General features: G+C 46.5%; 1 protein-coding gene across 2 annotated transcripts in view; it reads left to right on the forward strand.

Moving 5' to 3' along the window:
- The window catches only part of anln (anillin, actin binding protein), a 29,754-nt gene extending 9,952 nt beyond the window's left edge, over positions 1 to 19,802 (forward strand). For both annotated transcript variants that reach the window (XM_080484949.1, XM_080484950.1), the window contains exons 10-23: positions 92 to 276; positions 5,194 to 5,353; positions 5,490 to 5,625; positions 5,721 to 5,888; positions 6,530 to 6,656; positions 7,700 to 7,748; positions 8,127 to 8,180; positions 8,431 to 8,463; positions 8,546 to 8,564; positions 10,653 to 10,765; positions 10,972 to 11,058; positions 11,570 to 11,677; positions 15,154 to 15,326; positions 18,978 to 19,802. In XM_080484949.1, coding sequence (XP_080341075.1) covers positions 92 to 276; positions 5,194 to 5,353; positions 5,490 to 5,625; positions 5,721 to 5,888; positions 6,530 to 6,656; positions 7,700 to 7,748; positions 8,127 to 8,180; positions 8,431 to 8,463; positions 8,546 to 8,564; positions 10,653 to 10,765; positions 10,972 to 11,058; positions 11,570 to 11,677; positions 15,154 to 15,326; positions 18,978 to 19,092 — 1,527 coding nt within the window. In that variant the 3' untranslated portion in view covers positions 19,093 to 19,802. The remainder of the gene's footprint in view (positions 1 to 91; positions 277 to 5,193; positions 5,354 to 5,489; positions 5,626 to 5,720; positions 5,889 to 6,529; positions 6,657 to 7,699; positions 7,749 to 8,126; positions 8,181 to 8,430; positions 8,464 to 8,545; positions 8,565 to 10,652; positions 10,766 to 10,971; positions 11,059 to 11,569; positions 11,678 to 15,153; positions 15,327 to 18,977) is intronic.
- The last annotated feature ends 1,826 nt before the right edge of the window (positions 19,803 to 21,628 follow it).

Raw genomic sequence — 21,628 nt, forward strand, 5'->3', positions numbered from 1 at the left:
TCAGCTGCTCTTCACCTCCTCTATAGCTCCTCTTCAGCTGCTTTGCTTCGCTGAACCGCTGCTTCATGCCTCTTTATGTTCTTCAATGCAGACCTCCACTCCAGCTCACTCCTTCCTCCTGAAGAACCAAACTCCAGACCGCATGTCCAGACCCATCCAGGTCCAGGACACCCTGCAGGTCCAGGACACCCTGCAGGTCCAGGACACCCTGCAGGTCCACAGCTCGTCCTCAGACAGTGTGGAGACCTGCGAGGACGAGCTCAGGCTGCCATACAGGTCAGAACCAGCTACACCCTCACCAACCAGGCTACACCTTCACCTACCAGTTCCTCCCTCACCTACCAGGCTACACCTTCACTACATAAAAACACTTTAAGGCTGAGGAATTTTAAATCATACTCAAAATATTTACAGATGGCGATGTTAAAAAACTGAAACTAGATATCCCTGTTAGCCGGGGTTCTTGCGGCGTGACTCTGGAATACGATCACAGCATCAGCTGATGGAGTCTCAGGTCAGTAGGGTGTAGATTGTGCGACCAAACCACTTCCTGCCCAGGAAAATAATGCTGCAGCTGAAACATCACCGGCTCCACAGCAGGACACACCTCCACCTTCACCTGGTGTCCCTCATGAAGACTGAAACACCTTCTCCTGGTGTCCCTCATGAAGCGACTGTAACACCTTGTCCTGATGTCCCTCATGAAGCGACTGTAACACCTTCTCCTGGTGTCCCTCATAAAGAGACTGTAACACCTTCTCCTGGTGTCCCTCATGAAGACTGTAACACCTTCTCCTGGTGTCCCTCATGAAGACTGAAACACCTTCACCTGGTGTCCCTCATGAAGAGACTGAAACACCTTCTCCTGGTGTCCCTCATGAAGAGACTGAAACACCTTCTCCTGGTGTCCCTCGTGAACACCTTCTCCTGGTGTCCCTCATGAAGAGGGATATTTGAGGGGTATTAGAGTATAATGGAAGGGGTTTTAGATTCACTCCAAGATGGCGCCACTGTGTTTGGCTCGCCGTCTGCCCGTGCCAAGCGTGTTGATTTTTCTGCTTGATATAGCGAAGTCGCTTTTGGGTTTATATCGCCTGACACTGTTAAAGATCTGGGATTCTGTAAACAATCTGCCCTTTCACGCCATTGATGGACATTCGAAGACAGCGCCATCTGTCCTGGCGTCTGGCCCACCCTATCTGCGGTGTCCTGTGGGGAAGTTGCCTCGCAACAGGAGATGCAGAAGATGAGGAAAGCGAGGCAGGACCTCTGTCAGATTTAAGGCTTCCCTTGCTTCCTCCGGTACTGATGTTCCAAGACACACTCACACCTGAACAGGGGATTCCCTGCATCTCTGCTATCAGGGGCAACATCCTGCTCGCCCTGCTTCCGGGCACTTGCTTCTTGTCAGGATCTGGGAGTCTCCACCCGCTGGTCCACCCTGCTCCACCTTGGCCCAGCCTGGAACCAGACAGTTGTGGCTCTTTCTCTGCAGTGCTTCACGACGGTCGTTCACTGCCATACGAGACTTTCATGATAAATGATTTCATCTCTACCGACGATCTGGATTCCTGCTTCCTGACTGAGACCTGGTCTTTAATGAGCTCCTCCCACCTGGATGTTCCTACCTCAGAACACCGCGGCTCTCTGGCCTCTCACTATGGTCTCCCTCCCACCAAAGTAGAATGAAGATTTTATAACTGAGTTTGTTCCATCATGTGACCATATCATGATTTGTGGGGATTTCCACATCCATGTGTGCTCTCCATCTATTCAGTCAGCTAATGAGTTCCTCTGCTGGTTAAACTCTTTTGACCGGTCACCATCAGGACTTTGACCCACACACTGTGGCTCCCTGTGATACTCAAAGAAAAATTCCCAACATGTATCTCGGGTCACTTCCCAATTCTTTTAGAATCCTCGGCACCCCTTTCTGGACCTAACCCCCCGTTACACCCTACTGCCGCCCCATTGTTTCCTTTATGACCACTGCTCTGTACACAGAGACAATTGTGCCTTCCCCTATCTGCCCACATGATGCTGCCCCCTCCTTCCACTCCACCTGTGCTGATAGTTTGGGCAGTATTGCACTATTTAGGTGTAAATCTGCTAAAGTCCGTACTCAGTCCGTGTCAGTACTATGAGGGGTGTGGTCAATCATTGGTTACCTTTACAGAAGTGTCAGTACTATGGGGGTGTGGTCAATCATTGGTTACAAAGCTACTTACATAACAGACTCCAATGTGTACAAATTAACAGAACTGTATTATTTCAAAAAACTTTATGTTGTGACATCCCTCAAGGTTCTGCTTTAGGACCCATATTATTTATTCTTTACTTGAAGGATATGTGTAGTGAACCAAAATCTTTGCACACGATATGAACGTATTCTGCTCAGGACCTCAAGCGGTGATTTTCTAAAGTGGAAATTGAGCAGAATTTCTTTAAGAAATGGTTTGATCTGAATAAGTTCTCTCTGAATGAACAGAAAAATAAATTAAGATTGTTTGATCCTGTGAGAAAACCTGTAACATGAAACTGTTTGAAAGGAACTGAAATAGGAGTTTTTGTGGATAATAATCGACCATCAGCGTTGTTGGGAACCACATGTTCAGTACGTTCAGTCTCAGCTATCAAAAACCCTTGTAATACTATATAATACTAAAACTTTACTGAACAGAACATGTCTGCATATATTGTTCTACACTACTTATTATATTGCTCAGAAATTTGGGGGAATGCTTGTAAAACATTCCCAGACCCAATCGTTAAACTACCAAAAAGAGCAATTAGAATAATAAACAACTCTGGATTCCAGGAATCAACCAGTCCACTCTTTATAAAATACAAACAATAAAACTTTATGGATTTAGTTTAGTTAAAACTGCTGGAAATGTTGTTTGGTGCTGAAATCAGGAGGCTTCCCAGGAGAGTCCAATCCTTCGAATTAAGAAAAGGACATTCTAATTTAGGAGCTTTGCTTCGGTTTGAAATAAACAAAATAAAAAGCAATGTTTCAGTTGTTGGGGTGAAATTCTAGAATGATCATATTGATCAATTTAAAGGGGACATATCATGCTAAATCCACTTTTTTAGCCCTTAAATGCATTTTGTTGTATATTTAGAGTGTTTAGAAGTACAGAAAAGTTCAAAGTAGTCTCTTCAGGTGCTCCGTTGATATCTTTATATTCTGTTTTGGTCATATTTTGCGATCGGTTTCGATTTTTCTATTCTCTATTACGTTTTTTGAACAATGACGTCACAGTATTCTCAGCGGAACTGCCAAATTAGGACATCGACATTTCGAGCAATCCGCCATTTTTGTTTCTCGCTGCGATTTTGTAGTCCAACCGAAGTTACGAGAGGATAAGTCGAAATGTTCGGTTGTTGGATGTAGTAACCCACAAGCTTCGTTACACCGTCTCCCAGCATCAGAACCTTTTCGAAGTGCCTGGTTGAGTTTTATTTTTCACAGAAATGTACCCACATCTGTGGGTAAGGTCATTTTTGTGTGCGCGAATCACTTTAAGGACGACTGCTTCAGCAACCTCCGCCAGTATAAAGAAGGATTTGCCGAAAGACTTCGTCTGATTGAGCGGTCAGTTCCTTCTATCTATGGAGACGACGAACAGAGCACTTCGGTAAGCTGTATATAACGCTAAAAAGTGTGATGATAAGACGTCCCTGTCATTGTTTTGTTAGCATTAGCAGTTGCACCGTCTTCATATGTTAGCGCTGTGTGCTCGTTTTAGATTATAATGTAACTTCTGTGTTAAATAGTCGTTGTAATACAGGCAGTATTGTAGTAGTGGGCATGGATGGAGAAGTTAGTGTAAATATAGTAACACACCATTGCGTTACATCCATATGAAGACGTTGTTCTGTAGGTGCATCATCGTCATTTTCATCTCGCTCCGCCGGGTCCGACTCTGGCTCCAACATGTATGGCTGGATGGACAAATCTTCCGTTGTTGACATTTTGTAAATAATGTGTGAATATAAAGTTTCTGCGCCGCTAGATAATTGTATCTGTTCTATCAAACTACAAAGATGGCCGAACAGGGTGACGTTGAACCGAGTGTCACCTCTGCAACCTGGAGAGGAGGCAGGGTATGAAGTGTGTCATTTGCATTTGAAGAGACCGCCCCAAAACGAGTTGCTCTCAGAAGCGCATCAGAAAAGGGGTTGAAAAGGGGCCTGTGGAGCTATAATAATGAGGAATTCAGACCCAAGCATTGCAGTTTCGCGTTGTATAGACCACAACTGTATGATTTATATGTAAAAAGGAAGGATTTAAAAGCATGATATGTCTCCTTTAAGTTAATCCATTCTCTGTTCAAATTCAAAAAATCTCTAAAATGTGATATGATTAATACATATCAGTAGTGTGAGTAGTCGGTGCAGTACACTTCCTTCATTGAAAACAAACATTGACATAAGGTTCTGGATGAAGGTGAGCTCAGTGGCAGAAGTTAGTTTATTGTTGAGTTGATGTGACGTAGAGGGTGCGCTGGAGAAAAGCCTTGCTTCTGCCCAAACCCTTTGGGGTTGGGTTCTTGAAGGAAATATACAATTGTTAAATGTAAACAACCAAAATAAAACTTCATTTCATAAAGTGTGGACCAGCCTGCCCCTTTACGTCTACGTGTCCTCACAGACCTGTCCTTTAAGTCCAGGTTAAAGACCCGCCTCTTCAAACGTGCTTTTAACACCGAGAACTCACAGAACTGTGTCTGGGACGGAACCATTCTGGTGTTTCTAATGCTTTCATCTTTATCTGAAGCAATCTGGTCTTCTTGGTGTTAAAGTGCTCTACAAAGAAACTTTGATACACTCCAGAGGGGGTTTAGAGTCACTCCAGAGGGGGTATTAGTCCCCCCAGAGGGTTTTTTAGAGTCACTCCAGAAGGTATTTTCGTCACTCCAGAGGGGTCTTTGTCACTCTAGAAGGGGTTTTGTCTCTCCAGAGGGGTCTTAGAGTAACTCCAGTGGGGTTTTAGTGTTACTCCAGAGGGGTTTTAGAGTCACTCCAGAGGCGCCATTGGAGCGCTCAATCCATGCAGTCACCAAAGAGTGTAGCCGAACCACAGAGGGGACGCAGCAGACGGCCCAGGATGATGGTTGTGATGTCACAGGGACCAAAGCGGAGGCAGAGAGTCTGTTCTGGCCTGAACCGGTTCTCTCTGTGCTTTAGCATCGATGCATACAGGTCGACGAGACTGAAGGAGACCGAGAGGCCCAGCATGAAGCAGGTCATTGTGAGGAAAGAGGAGGTTTCCCAAAGAGCCGGGGGGGGCCCCGGAGCTGGGGGGCCACAAGGAGCTGGACTCTTCAATGTCAAACAGAAGATGAAGGTCAGAATCATCTACATCAGATTGGAGTCGGAGTACCTGTCCACTGCAGGCCGCTGCTGCTCACACCCCTCAGTATCTGGTCCTAGGTCTTGGTAATCCGGGTCTTGATGATCCAGTCCCTGTCCTGTGTGTGCAGGTCCTGAGCAGTGAGATGAACCTGCAGCAGACGGTGATCCACCAGGCCAGTCAGGCCCTGAACTGCTGCACTGATGAGGAACATGGTAAAGGTTCTGAGGTGGAGGCTGAGGCTGAGCGGCTGCTCCTTGTGGCCAGTGAGTTCTTCATCATCGTCATCATAATCACATCCCTCAGTAGCGCCTCCTGCTGGTCTCCTCAGACCTCACCTTCTCTCCTGTGATGTCTGCAGCCGAGAGGAGAGAATCTCTGAAGTCTGAACTGGACCGCCTCCGTGGGAAGTCCGCCGCCCCCCCGGACCCTCCTGCCCCCACACTGGCTTCCAGAGGCTCCATCAGCCTGCAGGAGCTCCGCCTCCCACTGAAAGCCGACTTCGTCTGCTCCACCGCCAACAGACCCGGTAGAACCTCAACCGACCTCATGTTTCCTTACGTCTCCTCATGTTCCTTCTCTTCCATGTTCCCTATCTTCTCATGTTCCTTCTCTTCCATGTTCCCTAACTCCTCCTCATGTTCCTTCTCTTCCATGTTCCCTAACTTCCCCTCATGTTCCTTCTCTTCCATGTTCCCTAACTCCTCCTCATGTTCCTTCTCTTCCATGCTCCCTAACCCCTCCTCATGTTCCTTCTCTTCCATGTTCCCCAACTCCTCCTCATGTTCCTTCTCTTCCATGTTCCCTAACTTCTAATGTTCCTTCTCTTCCATGTTCCCTAACTTCTCATGTTCCTTCTCTTCCATGTTCCCTAACTCCTCCTCATGTTCCTTCTCTTCCATGTTCCCTAACTTCTCCTCATGTTCCTTCTCTTCCATGTTCCCTAACTTCCCCTCATGTTCCTTCTCTTCCATGTTCCCTAACTTCCCCTCATGTTCCTTCTCTTCCATGTTCCCTAACCCCTCCTCATGTTCCTTCTCTTCCATGTTCCCTAACTCCTCCTCATGTTCCTTCTCTTCCATGTTCCCTAACTTCTCCTCATGTTCCTTCTCTTCCATGTTCCCTAACTTCTCATGTTCCTTCTCTCCTCATGTTCCCTGATGCTTTCAGAGTCCACCAGACACTCGTTCTTCATTCTGCTCCGGTCCGGAGCTGAGCGGATCGTAGCCACTCCATTAGCCAGCACTCACCGCGGCCTGAGTGGAGACACACTGACGTTCCCCATCCAGTTCACACTGTGAGTCCGCTTATTCTGACAGAAGCAATAATATTTGGGAACGATTTGACTATTCCAGAGTTGCATGTACATAATGTCAGTGTCAGTGTGAAGCTGTGCCTGTTTGGATGAAGCCAGTGCTGATATCCTGGCAGGAACTGCAGCTCTTCCTCTCTGGTTCTACTCTTGATGGCAGTCAGGCTTGAGAAGCTCACCTCACACAGATATGTCCTGAAAGATGGGAGCAAAGTCAAAATAGCTGTGTTTGCCAGAATGAGGAACTCCTTGGCAGCAGTCAACCAAAAACTGTCCAAAGTAAGATCAGCAAAGCTTTAAAGCAAGCTGGTCTGAGTTCAGTTCGTTCCTCCTGCTCCTGTCCAACACCTGCTGAACTGTCTGGGTCCTGAAAAGTCAAGACTGTCGGTGGAGGCTGAAGACAAATAAGAAGACATCAAGGTTTACCTCTTATCTCATGGTGCAGTGGTGTAAACATGGTGCCATTTCTTGGTGAGTGGGAACATTTCAAGTTGCCACTTTCCACACGTTGTTGCCAGAGGTGCACCTTTGAACAGAAGACATTTATTGTATGTGTACTTGTGAGCAGGTTTCGTTTCGGCCTTACATTCGTGTGTTCAGTTCATTCACTAATTCTCTTGTCCCAACGTACAATGCAGTTCCTTACCTGCTGCCATCTAGTGATATGGAAGAGTATTGTCGCGATCGCTGTGGAGTGAGAGGAGGCGGCGCCCTGGATCCCGGGAAATGCTCTTTGTTTCTGTGTTGTCTTGGTTCCGTGTTATAGGTCATGTCTGAGTTGTTCTGTTACTGTCCAGTGATCGCTGTGATTCTTGTCGCTTGTCTATAAACGATTCCTGAGCCGAGGTGAGGTTGCTGCTGAGTGTACCCCTCTCAGCGGATTCCAATATAGAGCTGCTGGAAAACACTGCTCTATACACCCTGCCCCCCCAAAAATAGGGATTCCTCTTCAGACTAAAGTAAAGCTTCACCGCTTCATTTCCTCCACTTCATCGCTCAGATTTATGTTTACTGTCTCTTCTCTTTAGGCCGGACGCCTCCAGTGACTTTGAAATCCACATGGAAGTTTTCTGTTTGGTAGGTTTGATTTTTAATGTCGCGTATTCAAACTGATTCTGGAAGATCCATCAATCAATCAAAAAATAAAGTTCTTTAACTTCCACTGCAGAGTTTAAATCAGCCGCTCGCTACATGTTAGCATAGCGCGTGCTCCATGTTAGCATAGCCGCTCGCTCCATATTACCATAGCCGCTCGCTACATATTAGCACAGCCTCATGCTACATGTTAGCACAGCCGCTTGCTACATGTCAGCATAGCCGCTCGCTACATGTTTAAGTGTGTGTGTGTGTGTGTGTGTGTGTGTGTGTGTGTGTGTGTGTGTGTGTGTGTGTGTGTGTGTGTGTGTGTGTGTGTGTGTGTGTGTGTGTGTGTGTGTGTGTGTGTGTGTGTTTCAGGTGCAGAAACGTGAGCCGTGCACTGACAAGAAGAAGAGAATCAACAAGTCAAAGGTAAGTGGCTTTATTTTTTGTGTGTGTGTGTGAGACCGTGGGGGTTGGTGAAATCCTACTATTTCTCCTCACATGTTGGCAGGTGTGTAATGGTGATACCTGCCACCTCTCGTCCGCCACTCAGGCGCACGCCATGTGAAAACATATCTAATAAATCTATATCTCGGTATTTAGAAGAACACAGCACATGGTTTATTTTGCTCACCTCTAGATGAAATGATCCCATCAAATTGTTTCTGTTCTCCTCTAGGCCGCCACGCCAAAGAGATTCCTGCCCATCACTGTGAGTTTACTGTTCCTGCTGCTGATAGGAGTTCTCATGTGTCTGTTAATCTTCTAATCTGTCTTTAATCTGTCTCCCACAGAGAACAGCACACACTCCAGGTATGTGAAGCTCTCAGATGAATCTCGGCAGAAACAGTCTGATGTACAAAGCCTGTTTGACCTGTTTCAACCTGTTTCAGCCCTTCAGCTCTTCTTCCTTTTAAGCCACGTTAACTGGTTTTTAGGGTTGCTGGAGTTTTGCTACCTTCTCTCTGATTCCTACCTTCATCCAGTAGTTCTTCAAGTTGGAGCTGTTAAAACTCATTCACAGATAAAACATCTAATATTTGACCCCATGACACTTCCAATGTCAGAATTAGAGACGATGTTCATTAACGCACACCAGCACTGTAGCTTCTCACTGAAGCCATCAAAACAGAAGAAACACACATGAATGATCTAGTATTTATTTGCTTAGATTCCTGCTTTGCTCACTCTTAATAATAATTAATCATCATAATACATTTTATTTGTCAGCACCTTTCAAAACCCCCGAGGTCACTTTACAATACACTAGGGCTGGACTAAACATTTAATCTGACCATTGTTTGTTTTTTATTGGTGTTGGTGGTAAAGGGAGGAGGGACAGGGAGGTCAAAGGTTACAGAGGAGATCACAGAGGTCAGAGGGGTTACAGAGGAGGTCAGAGGGGTTACAGAGGAGGTCAGAGGGGTTACAGAGGAGGTCAGAGGGGTTACAGAGGAGGTCAGAGGGGTTACAGAGGAGGTCACAGAGAGGTTACAGAGGAGGTCACAGAGAGGTTACAGAGGAGATCACAGAGAGGTTACAGAGGAGATCACAGAGAGGTTACAGAGGAGATCACAGAGAGGTTACAGAGGAGATCAGAGAGGTTATTGGAGTGTGGAGGTGACCAGTGGACCAGCGTGGAGGTGACGAGTGGTCTAGTGTGGAGGTGACTAGTGGTCTAGTGTGGAGGTGACCAGTGATCTAGTGTGGAGGTGACCAGTGGACCAGTGTGGAGGTGACCAGTGGACCAGTGTGGAGGTGACCAGTGGTCCAGTGTGGAGATGACCAGTGGTCCAGTGTGGAGATGACCAGTGGTCCATTGTGGAGATGACCAGTGGTCTAGTGTGGAGGTGACCAGTGGTCTAGTGTGGAGGTGACCAGTGAACACCCAGACTCTTGACCTGAGGCGAAGGAGAAACAAGAGCTGTCGATAGTGATGGAGAAATCGTGGGCTTTGGTGAAGGTGGAGCGGGAGCAGCCAGGACAAGCTCTGTTTTGTTCCTGTTACAGGAAAACCAGGATTAGATGTCCTTGAGAGTCGTGGACGGAGGAGATTTGTCTCCAGAGTATGGTTTTAGGCAGCGAGCCGTCATTTGATCGGTCAATCTTTGGAAAAGACGGACGGGTTGTTCAAAGCTTCTAAAATATGCATAGTGACCATCACTACTTGTCACCATGTAATTTAGTCTAAATCAACCTTTTTTTGCCAAAATATACCCAATTATCAGCTCGAGCAACTGACTTCCTGTTTTGCATTACGCCCAGCAACGAGCGACGTGATTGGTCAATTCATACCAGGTGGTATATTCCTTTTGTAAGGCGGCCTCTAATTGGTCTGTAATTGTCTCATTCATCTTGATGCCTTGAAATGCTCCAGCAGAGAGGAGAACAATAGAAACTATTTTACAGCTCAGAGTCTACAGCTGCTCAGTTTCAGGGTTCGGATAGAACCAATGTGCAACGTCAGGCGGTTCTATCAAGCACATGTAGGGAAGTTTGGAGTGAAGTGATTGAAGTACAGGTCCGATTACAGGTGGAAACCATCACCAATGAAAGGAAGTCATTACCTTAAAAGACAACAACGGGAAGCATCAGCAGAATTGTCAGAGAGAAAAGGAAATAAATTACTGTGAAGAAGTAAAATTGAATCACGTCAAAATATAGTATTTAGTCCTCCAGAACGCAGTAGAATGAACCATTTAAGGTCTATTTTTTCAAAATGTTCCTGGGGCGAGGCCTCCCCCACCCCCCTGGTGCTGGTCCCTGCCCAAATATATTATGGACACCCGTATATTGTAGAGGGACACCCAGAACACCTATCGCTGCCTCCAAGCATGCTGCAGAGTGTCTGTAGCTCCTGGTGCTGTTGAGCCTGTAACCGTTTTTCCTCTGGTTCTGCAGTTGTGGCGAGTCCAGGAGGTCCTCACGCTGTGCGCACCAGTAACTTCATCCTGGTGGGATCACACACACTCAGTCTGTCCTCCATCGGGAAAAACAAGTTTCCACTGCAGAAGGTAGGGACTGCGAGTCTGTCCCTTTCTCACCTCACCCACTTTAACGTCTGTCTCTGTCCTGCTGCTTTCCCTATGAAATAAGCAGGAGGAGAAACCTCTGGAGGAGAAACCTCTGGAGGGGAAACCTCTGGAGGGGAAACCTCTGGAGGGGAAACTTCTGGAGGCGAAACCTCTGGAGGTATAAAACTGTGGCGTGTACTCCTCAGGTTCCCTTCCTGTGTCCTCTGGAGGGACACGTGTTCCTCAGACTGCAGTGTGAAGTCGGCTCCCGGGTGGAGGAGAAGGGCTTCCTGGTGGGTGCAGCAGGAAGACTTCAACCAAACAGCTTAACTTCAAACAACTTGAGTTAAATTAACTTAACGTCAACCAGCTTAACTTCAACCAACTTAACTATGATTAGCTTAACTTCAACCGACTTAATTTCAATTACCTTAAACTGGTTGAAGTTAACTTCTAGCACCTTAACTTCTAGCACCTTAACTTCAACCAGCTTGACTTCAACCAGCTTGACTTCAAACAACCTGACTTCAACCAATTTAACTTCAACCAATTTAACAGCAACCAGCTTAACTTCAATTAACTTAACTTCAACCAGCTTGACTTCAACCAGCTTGACTTCAACCAGCTTAACTTCAACCAGCTTGACTTCAACCAGCTTGACTTCAATGCTGACACATCGACACTCTTTAAAACACAATATTCTGGACAAGAGAGTCTTTAAAGCACCTTTGTACTTGACGTAAGTACCCAGAAGGAGATGAGCCCGGTGTTAAATTACACATGTCCTGTTGTTTGTGCCTCCAGACCATGTTTGAGGATGTGAGTGGATTTGGCGCCTGGCACAGGAGGTGGTGTGTGCTGTCAGGATATTCCATCTGTTACTGGACCTACCCGGACGACGAGAGGCGCAAGGTAAGTCAACAACCTGCTCTAATTCCTCCACCACAGTGGATCTCATTCCTCTTATTCCTCCATCACCTCCACCACAGTGGATCTGATTCCTCTTATTACTCCATCACCTCCACCGCAGTGGATTTGATTCCTCATCACCTCCACCACTATGGATCTGATTCCTCCATCACCTCCACCACAGTGGATCTGATTCCTCCATCACTCCCACGAGGCCAGTGAGAATAATACATTTTGCTGGGAGATATATTGAATTGAATATATTGAATATATCATTAAAAATGCGAGTATACCCTTTCAAATGCAACAAACTTTTATTTCTCATTTTTTACCATTGGAATTGAAATGTCCAGAATCTTTTAATAATTTACAAAAATAAAACAATTAAAAAACAAATGCAATTGAAAAATAACCACAACCAAAAACTATATGATACAGCCTGTCTGTTCAGAAAAAGCCCTAACCCTAACCTGTAATGGAGCTCATGGCATAGAGGCCACCACCTAACCTGTAATGGAGCTCGTGGCATAGAGGCCACCACCTAACCCTAACCCTAACCTGTAATGGAGCTCGTGGCATAGAGGCGACCACCTAACCCTAACCCTAACCTGTAATGGAGCTCGTGGCATAGAGGCCACCACCTAACCCCAACCTAACCCTAACCTGTAATGTAGCTCGTGGCATAGAGGCCACCACCTAACCCTAATGTTTCTGGTTCGTTCCCATACATAAAGATCTATTAAGCCACTTTCAGCTGGAGTTGGTCCTGTAACCTTAATCCTAGGTTGGGGTCCAAAGTGGGTGGACCAGGCTAATTAGCTAGTGATCCGTAACCCTAGTACCCCCCTTCAGGCCCCCCCACAAATATCAGCTCAATACAACAAACTTTGTTAGCATGTTAAGTAACATGCTAAGCTAATACCTGTTATCTTCCTGAAAGTCCCACAGGTCACTACCGAGGTGTCCCTGACCTGGGGTACATCCAAACTGTCCCTCCTGTCTCTTTATCTATGGACTTTATCTTAACCCCTGGAAGACATCACGGGGTTAAGGAAAGGTGTTAGGAGGCATCCTAAAGGAGTTAGTGAAAGGTGTTAGGAGGCTTCCTAAAGGAGTTAAGGAAAGGTGTTAGTAGGCTTCCTAAAGGAGTTAGTGAAAGGTGTTAGGAGGCTTCCTAAAGGAGTTAAGGAAAGGTGTTAGGAGGCTTCCTAAAGGAGTTAGTGAAAGGTGTTAGGAGGCTTCCTAAAGGAGTTAAGGAAAGGTGTTAGGAGGCTTCCTAAAGGAGTTAAGGAAAGGTGTTAGGAGGCTTCCTAAAGGAGTTAGTGAATGGTGTTAGGAGGCTTTCTAAAGGAGTTAGTAAAGGTGTTAGGAGGCTTCCTAAAGGAGTTAATAAAGGTGATCACAGTGGTGTGGCAGTCAGACAGCACTTTCACTTAGTGATGTCAGGAAGGAGGTTCTAAAGGAAGCATCAGTAGTTCCTAGGCTGAAGGAGGTTCTAAAGGAAGTATCAGTGGTACCTAGGCTAAAGGAGGTTCTAAATGAAGCATCAGTGGTTCCTAAGCTAAAGGAGGTTCTAAAGGAAGCATCAGTGGTTCTTAAGCTAAAGGAGGCTCTAAAGGATGCATCAATGGTTCCTAGGCTAAAGGAGGTTCTAAAGGAAGCACCAGTGGTTCCTAAGGTAAAGGAGGCTCTAAAGGAAGCATCAGTGGTTCTTAAGCTAAAGGAGGCTCTAAAGGATGCATCAATGGTTCCTAGACTAGAGGAGGTTCTAAAAGAAGCAACCCTCCTTTCCTTTGATTATTGACAATTCAGACAGTCCTTATCATGGCCGCCACACTAAACACTTCCAGGGTGAAAGAAAAGTGGATAGAGAAGGAGACAGGAAGGACAATTTGGACGTACCCACGGTCTTATCTCACATGCTAATATGCTAAGCTAACTAGCCTAGCATTCGCATTAAACGAACCAACTAACCTCTAATCTAGCTAATTCCTAAATGCCCAACAAGGACTTATGTAGCACATGTTAGCAGGTTAGCCCATTAACAAGGATTTTCATGGTACTCCTGGTGCTGGTACTACCTGGTCCTGGTGCTACTGGTACTACCTGGTGCTGGCACTACCTGGTGTGAATGACGCCACACTGATGGACGCATCTGCAGTTAGTGATGTCATCAGAGTGGGAGAGAGGACGGCTTTTATCCAAAGGTTTTGGAAGCAACTCCTCTGAATCAAAAGCTTTCGGGCACATACTTTGATAAAATGATAATTTCTTGAAAGGAAAATTTGTCGTCTTTCAGTCTGTGTGGGTTTTGAAGCAGTCAGACAAACTTTAGACACTAGGAGGCGCAGTTTGACGCAGACACACGATTTTGCTCCATCAGACTCGATGATTAATGTTGCTTCAAATCGTGGGTGAAAACAAAACAACATCATTGTTCTCTCTCATCAAAAAGCTCATGTTTTATGGAATGTCCCCCCTCATGTGTGACATCGACATCGTCTGGTTCTGCAGGTTCAACTCGTGCTTCTGATCTGCTGGTTCTGTGGCTCAGAGTGACGGTTTAGCCACAGTCTGCTTATTCAGGGGGTTCTGTCACCACTGTTTTTGAGGAGACATCTTGGTTTTCTCATGTATTTGAATGAGAGGAGGGAGACGGAGGGAGGAGGAGGGAGGCAGCAGGAGGGAGGAGGAGGAGGAGGAGGATGGAAGAGGGAGGCAGCAGGATTCGGCATTTGGAACTTTGACGGCTAAACCACTCCACTGCAGGAGAGTGTCCTCTGTTGTTTAACAGCGTTTTGAAGCCGATACAATATTTGCCCTCAGAGGAGATAGCGTTGACACATCTTACTTTGAAAGGCAAATTGCGGACTTCCTGTTGGATTTAGGTCCAGGCTATCGGAGCGTGACTTGTATCTCTGGATGAGACAAACTATTCAGTTTTGGTTTAATCTCTCTAAGACATTCTTACGGGCCGTGGTGGCCGTTGCAGTGAATTTTTGGCACTTACTTTTTTCGGCAGTCTTGATGAGCTTGCTAAATTTGTTGTGTTTAGGGGGTCAGGTTTGTGCTCAAAGCCTCATAAGGAAAAGAAAGAATAAGAAAGGAAGGAGATACAGTAGGGTCCTGGCCCTTCGTGCCCCTGATACCCCTCATAATAAAAACAAACGGGGTCTGGTTCTTCTGCTTTAGGTGAGCAATTACATTCTTTTGTGTTGCCACCACTTTCGTACGGATTGGGCAAACTGGCCCGTCCATGCTGATGGGCTCACCTTGCTCATTCGGTTGAAGCCCAAACTTCCCACAGCAAGGTCGTGGCAACTGGCATTTGGCTCCAGCATCTTTTCTCTCCTAAATTCTACTGAGGTCCCTCCTGCTGCACACAGACAAAGATTCTAGATTACTGACAGGAGGGCTCACTCTGGCTGAGTTCTGTATCACACAACACTGACTGACCAGAGCTCTTCTTCTTCTGCCAGAGTCCCATCGGTCGCATCAACCTGGCGAGCTGCACCAGCAGGGCGGTGGAACCAGCCAGCAGAGAGTTCTGTGCCCGACCCAACACCCTGGAGCTGATCACCGCTCGACCTCAGAGGGAGGAGGACAAGGAGACGCTGGTCAGCCAATGTACCGACACCATGTGTGTGACCAAGTGAGTCTTCGTCTGTCCCCCAGTACAATCCCACTGCAGCCATAGAAACCAGTCAACATAGCTTAATCTTTAGATCACAATCAATCAATGGATCACACAGAATGTCGTTAGGATCTGGCTCCTCAGCCCAACCATTCTTTGATCAAGGGGGCAAGGTTACTTTATGAGTACCTGTACGTAGGTCATTTGTCACGTCATAACAAATAAATACACGATTAACCAGACAAGCAGATAAAACAAGACAAGAGCTCAATGTTCCACTAGTCATCTATTCTTCATCTTATCTTAATTATTTATTGGTGAAGAGAAACAATAAAACCTTAGAGATCAAACCAGTCACTAACCAGGATAAGTACACTGTCACTGGGCCTTCTTCAGTTCAATGATGGCGACAGGAACAAAGCTGTTCTTAAAGTGCTCCGTCCTGCAGCATGGAACCAGGAACCTCCGTCCAGAGGGGAGGAGCTGGAATGGGCCTGGTAGAGGATGGGGGTCACTGCTTATGACTGATGAAGCTCCTCTGTACCTGTTTAGTGAACAGGGAGGCTGGAAAAGACCAATGAGACGACTGGACCATTTTACTATTTGGTTCAGTGAGTTTCTCTCTTTGAAAGAGTTCTGACCGAACTGGGCCGCCGAGCACAAAGACCTATCAGACTCCAGAAAAGACGGATAAAAAGTGTCAGGATTGTTCTGTCAATGTGGAAAAAGAGAAGTTTCCTGAGGCAGTGGAGGCGCTGGCGGCCCTTTTTACACACCGGCCAGCAATAATGGTCCTCAGGTATGACGTAAAGTCATGATTGACATAAAGTCAATGAGCATATCTTTTGTTTTTGATCTCTTCAATTGAAGGTGGGACTCTGCACACCACTGTACAAACTCATTAATGACTGGTTCCCCCTCTGGGGAGGGACAATAACACAGTCATCTGCGTACTTCATATAGTTCTGTTGTCACGTTTGTGTAAAGGGTAAATAAAAGGGGCAACAGCACCCCCTTGTGGAGAACCTGTGGAGGAGAACTCTGGGTCAGATAGAACCCATTAATCTCACTCTTGGTGATCTTTCAGTTACAAAGTCTAAAATCCAGCCCACCAAGTTATTGCAGATTTAAACTGCTCTAAAAGTCTTTTGGTTAAAATGTGGGGCTGGATTGTAGTAATAGCAGAGGAGACGTCAATCAATCAAAGTCTAGCAGACGTCCCTTTATTCTCTGACTCTACTAAACATGATTTTTAAAGACGTAGAGTCCTCCACTCCTCTGTTTGACCTGAATGCAAACTGCATTGATCCAGCTGGTGTTCAGTTTCCCCTCAGTATCACATTCCTCACAAGTCATTTAAAGACCTCCATTACTACTGAGGTGAGGCGACAGGCCCGAAGTCATTTAAAGACCTTCATTACTACCGAGGTGAGGCGACAGGCCCGAAGTCATTTAAAGACCTCCATTACTAATGAGGTGAGGCGACAGGCCCGAAGTCGTTCAAAGACCTCCATTACTAACGAGGTGAGGCGACAGGCCCGAAGTCATTTAAAGACCGTCATTACTACTGAGGTGAGGCGACTGACCCGAAGTCATTCAAAGTTGTAGGACGGCTGGATTTAGGGACAGAGAGAAGGTTCATGCTGTCACATGGTTTAATAAGAAGACCACTAATATTATCAGGACCCTGGTTTTGTTTATGTTTGCAAAAGGCTTTTCTGGCGTCGCAAAGTTAAAGAGCCGAGTGTCCTTCAGTCCCTTTTTCAAGTCCAACATGTCTTTGCTGAAACCAGAGGAATTAAAACAGCCATAAAAAGCATTAAGAGCATTAGCAAATTAGCTCTTTTTTTCTGAATTAAAATCATTTAAGAAGGTCTGGCTGCTGCTCTGGGGATTCTGAAGGCCTACCATGGTTTTCATGCATGTCCAGGCAGAACCAAGACTGTTTGTGGCCATTTTACTTTCCAGGAGGTTTTTGTGGGTGTTTTGCGTTCAGAACCTCGATTTTGAGGTCTTTGGTGGGAGACTGAAGGTCAGGGACAGCCCCTTCTTTGAAAGCCTGTTTCTTCTTATTGAGACACGATTTGACACTTTTTGTTTGTTATTAGGGTCCACCTGAACACAGTTCCATGGTGTGATCATGTCCTTACAGAAAGTCTTATAGGAGCTTGTGACATCCACCACAGCGTCCAGATGGTCTCCACAGGGCTGGGTGAAAACGTCCCAGTCTGTACAGTAGAAACAGTCCTGCAGGGAGAGCAGAGTCCTCTGACCACATTTCAGAGAGTTCTTGGTCCTTGTCTTCTCCCTCCTTAGAAGAGTCTTGTAGATGGCAGGAGGCGTTCGGTTATGATCGGTGGATCCTAAAGGAGGAAGAGGGAGCGATTGGGAGGTGTTTTTCACTGATCCATGACACAGGTCTAGCATTCTGTCCCATCTGGGAGGACAGGACACGTATTGATCAAAGGTTTTCAGGCAAACGTAGTTAAAATCACCCATAATAACTGCAGCCTCTGCACTGCCTCTGTGATGGTGCTGCAAGCGGAGGCGGCATGAGCTCGCGGGTGGATGTAGACGGTGGTATTCAAAAGTAGGTTGAACTCATGGGGCAGGTAAAACTGGTGCAGTGACGTCTGGGGTGCAGATTCACTCCGTTTCTGCAGCGCTGTGAATGTCAAACACCCCGCCCCACCCCCCACCCCCCCTCCTTGTGTTTCCCCGTTGTCTCCGAGTCGCGGTCCAAACAAAGTGGAGCTCCAAATCCATGGCCTGACAGGTCGGCGTCCAGGTCCTGCTCTGTCAGCCACGTCTCAGTGAAGGCCCTGAAGTCCTTCTGGAACCTCACCTTTCCCTGGAGGTCCTCCAACTTGTTCCTCAGGGACTGAAGGTTTCCCAGGATAAGGGAGGGCAGGGGGGAGTTCAGCTGGAGCAGCTCCTCCAGTGAGTAAACAGTCCTCAGCTGGCTGAAGTCCCACTCGCCGAGATTGGACGTTTGACGAAATAAAAGGATTCCATGGTGATCTCTTCAGTCAGTGGAACATAAAGCACTTTAAAACCATCGCTGCTGATTACTGCGTGTGCATGCCTCCATTTTCTTCAGCCAAGGGGGCGAAGCCTAATAGCTCTGAGGTTTTAGGCTAGTAAGAAGGCTTATTTAGCAACCTGGAGGACGATAGCCAGTGGCAGATATTAAACCTGGAGGACGATAGCCAGTGGCAGATATTAAACCTGGAGGACGATAGCCAGTGGCAGATTTTAAACCTTTAAAGCAGCAGCAGGTCAACCTGTCCTGCTTCTCTGTGCTGCGATGACACATCGCTTTGTTTTTCCTGCAGTCTGCACCTGTTTGTCTTCACGTGTTTCTGTCTTCACGTGTTTCTGTTTCTTCACGTGTTTCTGTTTCTTCACGTGTTTCTGTTTCTTCACGTGTTTGTGTCTTCACGTGTTTGTGTCTTCACGTGTTTGTGTCGTCACGTGTTTCTGTGTCGTCACGTGTTTCTGTGTCGTCACGTGTTTCTGTGTCTTCACGTGTTTCTGTTTCTTCACGTGTTTGTGTCGTCACGTGTTTCTGTCTTCATGTGTTTCTGTCCTCACGTGTTTTTGTGTTTTCATGTGTTTCTTCACATGTTGACCTGCTGAAATGTTGAGTGTCCCATTGTCTTCTTGCAGAAACTGGCTCAGCGCCGACACCAAGGATGAGAGGAACCTGTGGATGAAGAAACTGAACCAGATCCTGACAGACCTGCGGATGTGGCAGCCCAACGCCTGTTCCAGGCCCCAATGACTCTGCTCCAGGCCCCAATGACTCTGCTCCAGGCCCCAATGACTCTGACTCTGCCTCTGCTCCAGGCCCCAGTGACTCTGAATCTGCCTCTGCTCCAGGCCCCAATGACTCTGACTCTGCTCCAGGCCCCAATGACTCTGCTCCAGGCCCCTCTGACTCTGACTCTGCTCCAGGCCCCAATGACTCTGACTCTGCTCCAGGCCCCAATGACTCTGACTCTGCCTCTGCTCCAGGCCCCAATGACTCTGCTCCAGGCCCCAGTGACTCTGCTCCAGGCCCCAATGACTCTGCTCCAGGCCCCAGTGACTCTGCTCCAGGCACCAGTGACTCTGCTCCAGGCCCCAATTACTCTGCTCCAGGTCTCCCAGGTAACATGTTGGAGGATGAAGCCATACGTTTGAAGCATTTTGCTGCAGAGTGATGTTTCAGTTTCACGTCTTTTTACTGCACAAATCTTTATATTAATGATTTAACTCCATGTCAGTGGTGAATTAAAGCTTTGAATTTTATATATTTGCTTTGATACTCTGAATGACTGCTTTATTTTCTTACTGCTTCTTTTAATGTAAAACACAGGCGTTATATATGATGAGGACCGACTCTCGGACTGAGCTGCAGCACACTTTAAACATTTTGAAGAAGAAATGTGATTTCAACTTCCTGCCTTGTTTTGTCTTCTGAACAATAATATAGTAAAATGTTGAAAAATCTGTCTGATGTTTTGTTTTCAAAAATACAAGAAAGGATTACATTTAGGTTAAAGAAGTTAAGACCCCTGCATACTCCAATAAGAAGCAGAAGAAACGTCAGCCAGCTGCTGAACAAAAGGCTCTTTCAGCAGCAGAGTTCATTCTTCACAGAAGAAGGTATTGAATTTGCAGGCCACGCCCCCTCATCAGGCACACAGCTGTGAAGCGGCGTTTTAACTTTTCAACTGCACAGCCTATTTGTTTTCAGGAATACTTCTCTGACCTTTCCCAGAGCTTTTGTCTGAGCCGCCATGTTGGTCTGGATTTAACTGCAGGCGCTGAGTGATGCGTTCAGGTGCATCACGTAACTCTGCCTGCCAATATGTTAACGAGACGCTCATACAGCAGCGATGTTACAAGCTAAACATGATTAAAATATGACTGATAGTCATTAACGAGCTTTAACACGCATCTGAAGCACACGGCAGTGCAGCAATGACTTCGGCCCGGAACAAAATTTGTTCAGCCAGAAGGAGCTGGACGAAGAAAATGATGCCGTTTTGTTGGGCAGGACCTCACAGTGTCGAACTTCTTATCGTTCTTATGGAGTATGAATCAGCCTTAAGGGTTAGTGTGTCTCTGCAGTGTCACCGTTCATTTGTTCCCTCCCTCCCTGGTTTGGTGAGGCTGTGTGACAAGGAGGTCACTATAGTAAGGATCACACTCATGGGTCCGGGAACGTCGGTGCGCTGACACATGCATCCAGCTCACATAGCCAAACCCCTTGTCGGTGCGTGTATCTCTTTAAGATAAAGTCATGTGACCAATACAGACGCTGTATCGCTTGTGACTGAGGCACCAAACTGTTTATAAAGGAAGTGCGTCTGTCAAGGGGACACGTCTCTGCCAAAGGAATGGCAGATCTTTTGAAGCACAATTCTTCTGTTCAAGCCGCTGTGACACTGGACCCCCCCCCCCCCCCCCCCCAAACAGAGGTTCCCACTGTGACCTGGACCCCCCCCCCAAACACAGGTTCCCACTGTGACCTGGAGAGCCCCCCCCCCCCCCCCCCCAAACAGAGGCCACTGTGACCTGGAGAACCCCCCCCCCCCCCTCCCAAACAGAGGTTCCCACTGGGTTGGACTATACTGGTCTTTTTCCCAGGCAAGGCACTGGAATACCAACGATGCTATGTAATGTTGAAATGACAGTTTTCCAAAAGATTTCCAGTTTAGGCCCCTCCCATACACAGTGGAATTCTCACTACAACATCTTACACAATTGTCAGGAATGTCTGGGGAGCATTTATTAAGTTTCACATGTCCTCATTAACCATTCATGTTGTAATAATTCATATCTTATTAGTACGTGTTTGAGCCTTTAAACAAGCGGCTGTCCTCTCAGCTTCAGCAATATTTCCCTAATATCCAAGCTCCATGTAGCCATTCGATCAAAGCTGGATTCTTTGTCATAAGAATCAGTGCAGTACACAGTACAGATATTTGTCGTGTACTTTGCATATGTTTTATGACGATGCCCTCGGCACGACAGCGGCGGCTCATGTAGAAGGTCACAATGTTTTGATGAACTAAAATGCTTCAATTGTAAATATTTAAAACAAATGTTTCTTTGGGACATAATATTTCAAACAGATATCATTGAATGACAAGTGATCACCTTGAGCATATGTCTATTTTTTGTAATCCTTGTTTAACCCAATTTCTCAAACCGCCGTCTGACGTGCCCGGAGTGAACTGTGCGTTACCCCAGATAGGAGAGAACTGAGAGCTGGAGGGTGTATCAGCAGTATGAGCTTTAAACCAAATATCAATAGTATTTTTAAGAAA

Source organism: Lipophrys pholis, assembly GCF_963383615.2.
Source record: "Lipophrys pholis genome assembly, chromosome: 17".
Taxonomy (NCBI): Eukaryota; Metazoa; Chordata; class Actinopteri; order Blenniiformes; family Blenniidae; genus Lipophrys; species Lipophrys pholis.